At 39.2% G+C, this 6591-nt stretch overlaps 1 protein-coding gene across 1 annotated transcript in view; it reads left to right on the plus strand.

Moving 5' to 3' along the window:
* The window catches only part of SUSD1 (sushi domain containing 1), a gene marked incomplete at its 5' end in the record, with an annotated part of 39656 nt that overhangs the window by 8973 nt on the left and 24092 nt on the right, over nucleotides 1–6591 (plus strand). Inside the window, 2 exon segments of the mRNA XM_010140930.1 lie at nucleotides 4355–4449; nucleotides 6065–6254. Coding sequence (XP_010139232.1) covers nucleotides 4355–4449; nucleotides 6065–6254 — 285 coding nt within the window.

The following is a 6591-nucleotide window of genomic DNA, read 5'->3' on the forward strand; positions in this document are numbered from 1 at the left end:
CTTTCCCTTCTTCTCCTGTGCTTTATCCCTATTCCCAGTGACTTGATTTCCCCCCTAGCTATGTTACTGAAAATTCAGAAGAAAAGCTCCTTAACACCAATGCAGCATTAAGAAGCAGCATTTTCTTTATCTTATCAGTGCCAGGTTCAAGGAGGATCTCTTCCTCAAATCACGCACCCCGTATGCTGCCCCAGCCAAAGCTTATGTCACCGGATTAGATATATATTTGTTATTTTCCCCCAAATAAACATACATATTCAAAAACCTAATTAATAATTTTGCATAGCTGTTATGCATGCGGCTTGAGCTTAAGAAGGTCCATTTTGTGGACTCTATCATGTCCTACCGGTCGCTGAAGAAATAGCATTTGAAGATTTTCGTGGGAACTCTCCCATATACAGCAGATAATTGGCAAAGAAACTGTGTTATCGGAGTTTGTTGTGATTTACGCAGGTTTCAATCAGTCTTCAAACAGCTTAGCTCGCCCTTTCTCTTCTGTTTTGTCTTCTTCTGTGTCTCTCTCAGACCGTAGACTTGTAGTTTAGATTTTTCTCATTCCTTTCCCAGACCTCCAAGGTTTTCATATCTCTATTGTACAGACGAGTATTTACAAGGTAATATAACTGCTAGAATTCTCTATGTTTTACCTCCTCACTTGTACAATAAGAGATGATACAGAAGGGCAGCTGGAATGTTTCTGCGGTGGCAGTGGCAGTAATTTCCACACAGTGAATGGGTTTACTGTCACACTTCTGATTTTTATTCATATCAACAGTCTAAACTTAATAAAAAAAGCGTCACTCATATCTGTGGGCATGCAGTTCTGTAGCAATAGGAACCCCATCAAACAATTAGAATAATGATAGTCATCAGTAAAAAGGATCTGATCAGCCTGAGTTCTTGAAAAGGCCTAATTTGATATGTTACAGACCAGGCATCTGTTAATCTGGTAATTTCTTTAATTGTCTGGCAAAATATAGGTGGAGTCTGTGTCATGGAAGGTGCTACTTACATCAAAGTGATGCAACCCAGTGACACAAAAAAAAAAAGTGTGTCTTTTTGTAGGGCTGTTTAGGGTTTTGGTTGTTTGCTTGAAACTGGCTAATTACCAAGTTTGTGATGGCAAATACCAGTCTCCAGTCTTGGGAACCTCTTCTGTGTGGTGAGTAGATCACGTAATCCCAGCCCATCAAATCCTGTCTAGTCTGCATATGTTCACAGTTGATCTCTTCAGGTTTTTGTCAGTCTGGTTCAATACATGAATTACTGTTCTCCCAATTGTCTCCTGGTAGTATTTTTAGACAAAGGATGTAGTAAATCATTACCTGTCTGTCTGCTCCTTTCTGCACGACTGTCTCTGCTTAGAGCTTTGCTGGATTTTTGTGGATGTCCTCTTGGGTAAAGTTTGGGGCTGCAGGTGAAAACCTGCAGAAATTTTGCAGTTAAACTGAAGGCAAGTATGTTACTCAAAATGGGAAAACTCATAAAAGTTTAGCATGCTGCCTTAAAAGGTATAAATACTGAAGAAGAGTCTTTGTAAAAGGAGTTCCATATATACTTGCAAAAGCTACTGTGCAAAAGAAATTTGCGTGTATGCTATGAACAGGTGCCTTGAAACAGTCTGAGCAGAAGTTCTTTTTGAAATGTTTGCTCTCATTTAACTTCTGTATCTGAATGTATGTGTCATGTCATGTGTGTTAGTAACAGATGACATTTGCAGCATCATTCACAGTTTTCACATAACTGGACAGGAAAAACATACAAAAAAGCTAATATTTGGAATTTTTCTTTCTCCTAAATTTCATGTATCTGTGGGGATTGGTGGGAGGAGCTCTGCAAATGCATTTGCACATGTGGATGGTCTTTTAGCTACTTGCAGAAGACGAAATGTTGTATTGGAGCTGGTTCTGTTTGTTTTCTGGTAAATACAGTTTTTTCCTACAGTTCAAAAATACTTTACTGATAAGACGTATCTTGAGCTGAGATCAGTGTTAATGAAGTGGTCTTTCAGCTGAGGACTAGTGGATTGTGTATGTGGAATAAATCATGGTTTTAATGACTGAGGACTAGCAGATTGTATATGTGGAAGAAATCGTGTTTTTAATGACAGTTCAGACATAGAGTTGTCTTTGCCTTACACTTTTTTTTTTTTTTAATCAGCCATTAATTATGCTGAGTACTGAGACCTGAACTCGCAGAGGCTGTAAGCAAAGGATTAAGACTGATCCTCGCAGAACACAGTTGAGGCAGAGGAGCATGCCTCTACAGGCATTTGTGCACTGTCTGTAATCACTATGATTTTCCCACACACTCAAGCACAGAGAGAGGTCCTCATTCCTAGGAGAGGAATTCCATTCTGAAATTCCATTTCGGAAGTAAAGACGACTGAGATCTTCACTCCTCCTTTTGCTTCTTAGAATTAATTTCTTTGGCATTCTTAACATGGTTTCTCCTCCTCCAGTGCTAACTGGTGCTGTTGAATCACTTCGTTGCTCATTTTTTGTGTTCTCCCATTTGTGTTCCATTTACCAGCATCTGTCTTTCCTGCCTGCTGACAGCCAGGTGCTATTTGCATCTCTCTTCCCTATCCTGGATTGGCTTTTCAGAATTTGACTCCTGCAGGATCTTTCTTCACCTGCTCTGGCATTTGCATGCCATTTCTAGAACCTTTTCCTTTGGAATGGAAAGGAGATTGTGAGGATAACCTGGAGATCAGTGAAGTGGCATCCAGTGGCCTTCTTGGTTAATCACAAGTTGAAATTTCTAGTGGTGAAGTATGGGGAAATTGAAGGTCTTCACTTCTCCCATCTCATTTTGTGAGTCTGAGTGATAGCTGTTGATCAAAATCGGGTATGCTGGAGAACTGGATGCCGGGGTTTGCTAAGATGTCACACTGAGGCTAGACTTCATGGTGTTTTCGCACTGAGAGTACTGAAGCTTTGGAAGTCACTGGCACTGTTAGAATTTCACAGTAGAACTAATCTGTCAGGGAACCTGTTTCCCTCTAGGTGTGAGAATGGTTTTTTCAGAGATACCTTTGTGCTGTTACTGTGTTTATGCTGCTGGGTTTAATGTGAAACCAAGCGCTTACTGTACGTTTGGTTATCCAAACAAAGGGCGTGTGATCAGTAAGGGTAAGGGAGGAAATGCCTGTCTCCTCAGAAAGTCCAGGACTTTGTTGTGGTGTTTGCTCTGTGTGTGTTACAGGCTTTTGCTCTCTTTCACTCCTACCCATTTAGAATAGGAAACTTTTAAGAAAAAGTCTGTCATGTATTCTGTAGAATGCTGGCCTTGTCCTTCTGAAAGTTCAGAAAGCGTGACAGAAAAGTTAATAAGAAAGTAATAAGTAATAAGAAAACAGGAAAAATGCTACTAATTCTGCCATCTTCCTTCCAAGGAAACCACTGTGTAAGATTTGTTTCCTTGCCTGAATACCTGGCTTAATATTTTTGCGCTGTTTGCTTTATTTTACTTTATTTTTTTTTACTGAGTATTTTATAACTCACAAATAAAGTGCCTCAATTTCTTGCTGAGCAAGAGAGGTTACTTTTTTTTTTTCCCCTTTCTAGTGCGTTTTAATTCAGGTCTCTTAGATATGCGAAGATTTTCTGTCTGCCTGTGCCCTAATGAGTCATTTTTGCTATCCAGTCTTCTAATAAAAATGTATCCGATATATATAAAGAATACAACATCTGAACATACTCTTTTGCTGTGTACAGAAGTCTTAATACTGCGGAGTTTGTAGATGTTACTGTGAAACATAATTTCACAGTCACAGCTTCATGTCCATGTGCTACAAGGGAGCCCCTGTGAAATGGTGATGATGTTTACATACTGTTTGCAGCACCTAGTAAGGGTTTTTCAGCATAGAATATATACAAGCTTGGATTTTTATGACCTTGGTCATGCAGTGAATGTAATAAGAAAACAGAGTAGTAAGACAAAGGAATGACAATTTTTAGGCTGGTAAAGGAAGGAAGAGGAGCAAATACATTCGCTGTCAATCTGAGTTGTGACCACAAGGAACTTTGTTCTTAGCTCTGGAGGATACTTGATTATCTTGTCATGTGAAGGCAACTTGCTGTGTGTCTGATAACAGCAGCGAGAGAACTGCCAAAAAAGAATGGGTGAGTTGATCTTCCTGGCTGTGCTTTTTCTCAGAGGTATAAGCCAACACTTAAAAGCGTGTAAATTAACACAGGTATGTTGAGGCATATATATCTGGTTGCTACAGCTATGCTCCCTACATGCTTCATTCTGTGGGTTTCATTCTTTTAATCTCATGTGTGTTCTGAAAAGTGTTTTACTGGGGCTTTGTTACTTTGAAGTAAACTGTTCCTGTTTTTGCTCACAGAGGAGGAATTATTCAGTAACTTGTCCATATTCAATGAAACATGTGTGAAGTGGCAAAGGAAAACTGGAAGACTGGGAGTGCAGGAAACATACACGGTAAGTGGAGCAGTGTTTGAGATTGGGGTCAGCTTTGTCCTTGTTACTTCTAGTGAGTCAGCAATGGAGATTAGTTCTGTGGTTTTTTTGTATGATAGTTTATCTCACTCTTCCCAGTAAGGTCTCTAGAAACCTAAAGGGGCTGGGTTAGGAAAGAAACAAATCCCTGTCCTAAATTTAGTTGAAGAACTCAAACGCTGTTGGGGTTCCATTCCAGTAAGTCATTTGAACATCTGCTTCACACTGGAAGAACCATTTCTGCACTAAGTTTATGTTTTAGTGGAATTCCGTTGTAGAGCTCAAGGTCACGTTGACACAGAAAACATTGCAAAACTTGGGTTCTGTCCCTGCCTGTGATGCAAACATTTCAAGTAAACACCGTATCCCTTGCAGATACTGAATGTAACTTCTTCTAGCAAAGTACAGTGAAAAACTGTGCCTTGCTCAAGAGATTGAATAATCATATTTGAATATTTTAGAACTGGTTTTCATGGAAATTGAAAGAAACCTTGGTAACTACTTTTCCCCTTGTCTATAAATATAAGAGTAAAAATTAAGACACAAGTTCTGATAATCTAATGATGCAGACAGTGTTACTGAATGCCAAAACATCATGATAAGAATTCCCGTATTTTGAGAATGACATCATCCGAAGAAGGGTTGTTTTTCTGAGCATGTACAGATGGGGAAAAATGAAAAAGGAGATTATTTAGGATCTCCAGGGTGGGTAGCTTAATGTGAAAAACAGGTTTCAAGGCTGGGTGATAATTTTATAAAACAACCTGTTTTTCTCCTCCTTTGGTGTTATAAATCAATGTATTTTTAGTTTGAGTGCTTTTATTGAGCACTGCTGAGATGGAAAAAACAAATTCCCAATTACCCCAACAGTTCAAACCCAGTTCTTTTCATGCACTCAGTGGTATCTGGCAGGCTTTGGATCTGTGGCGTAAAGTGCTCTGTGCACATGCATTTGCCCGAATTTGGTTGTCTGTGAGACACTTCAGGTTTAGTCAGAACTGAGGATGGTGTAGGTACAGGGTGCATGCAATAAAGTTCGGAACACAGTCTCATTGCGTTGAACTAGATAAATCTGTCTCTTTTTCCCAACAATCGAACGAAACAGAAACAACAGCTTTTGTAAGATTGTCCCAGTGCAGTGAATTTCTATTTCATTGCACTGGGACAATCTTAGGAAAGCTTGTCTTTTACTGTTGTTTGGCATTCAGTCTTCCTACTGCTTATATAGGGCAGGGGGAAAAAAATAGGAAAAAAAAAAGTAGCAAGCAGATGTAGTTTCCATCTGTGTGAAAGAATATTTACTTATACCTTACTATTTGTGACGTAAGTCTTTATAGGGTCCACTTACAGATTCCTACTATTTGTTACAGAAATATGAAAAAAATACTGATAATTTTAATGTCCAGTGGAAACTAAAGATCTGATTTATTAAGCCATTTTATTACACCAAAACAGGTAGTCACAAGCCTTTTCTTTTACTGAGCTGATGTTTAAAAACAGATGTGATCCAGGGTTCTCAAGGCTTTATTGAACTAGTGTTCTGAATTTGGGAGAGCCACAATCAGTTCCACCGTTGTTTTTGTTAATCCTTCAATAGTTCCACATACTGGGCCAAAAGTGGGATGAGAAGACGTTCTCAGAAGATGCAATATTTAACATCACTACAAGTGAAGATAATCCAAAGGTGTGTTTAGATCTCAACTCTGGCAGTAACTACTCGGTGAATATTACTACCATCTCTTCCACAAACATCACTGTCTCAGTTACAGTAACAGTTCAAACAAAGGGTAGGTTGTATTTTGTATTTTCTGTACTTATAGAAGAATTCACTGTGCTGCAGAGTTCACTATTTTGAGTCTATCAGACAAGATAACAGGCTTTCTCCCAGGCTGTATCATTCTTTATGCAAACTGCACGCATGTAGCCATCGTCAATATCCTCATTTTGTGCAAGATGTTTTTCTTTCTGCTCACTGTGTCCATTGAATCCATGAACAATCAGAGCAGTGGCAGTACGTGCCTTTCAGAAAGATTTGGCAAATTTGCTTCTTTAGAATTTGTCCCCTGCCTGAGGCAGGATTGGTGCAGTGGCATTCCTTGATAAATTCCAGACCATACTAACGGG

Source organism: Buceros rhinoceros, unplaced genomic scaffold, assembly GCF_000710305.1.
Source record: "Buceros rhinoceros silvestris isolate BGI_N320 unplaced genomic scaffold, ASM71030v1 scaffold2428, whole genome shotgun sequence".
In the NCBI taxonomy this organism is placed as follows: Eukaryota; Metazoa; Chordata; class Aves; order Bucerotiformes; family Bucerotidae; genus Buceros; species Buceros rhinoceros.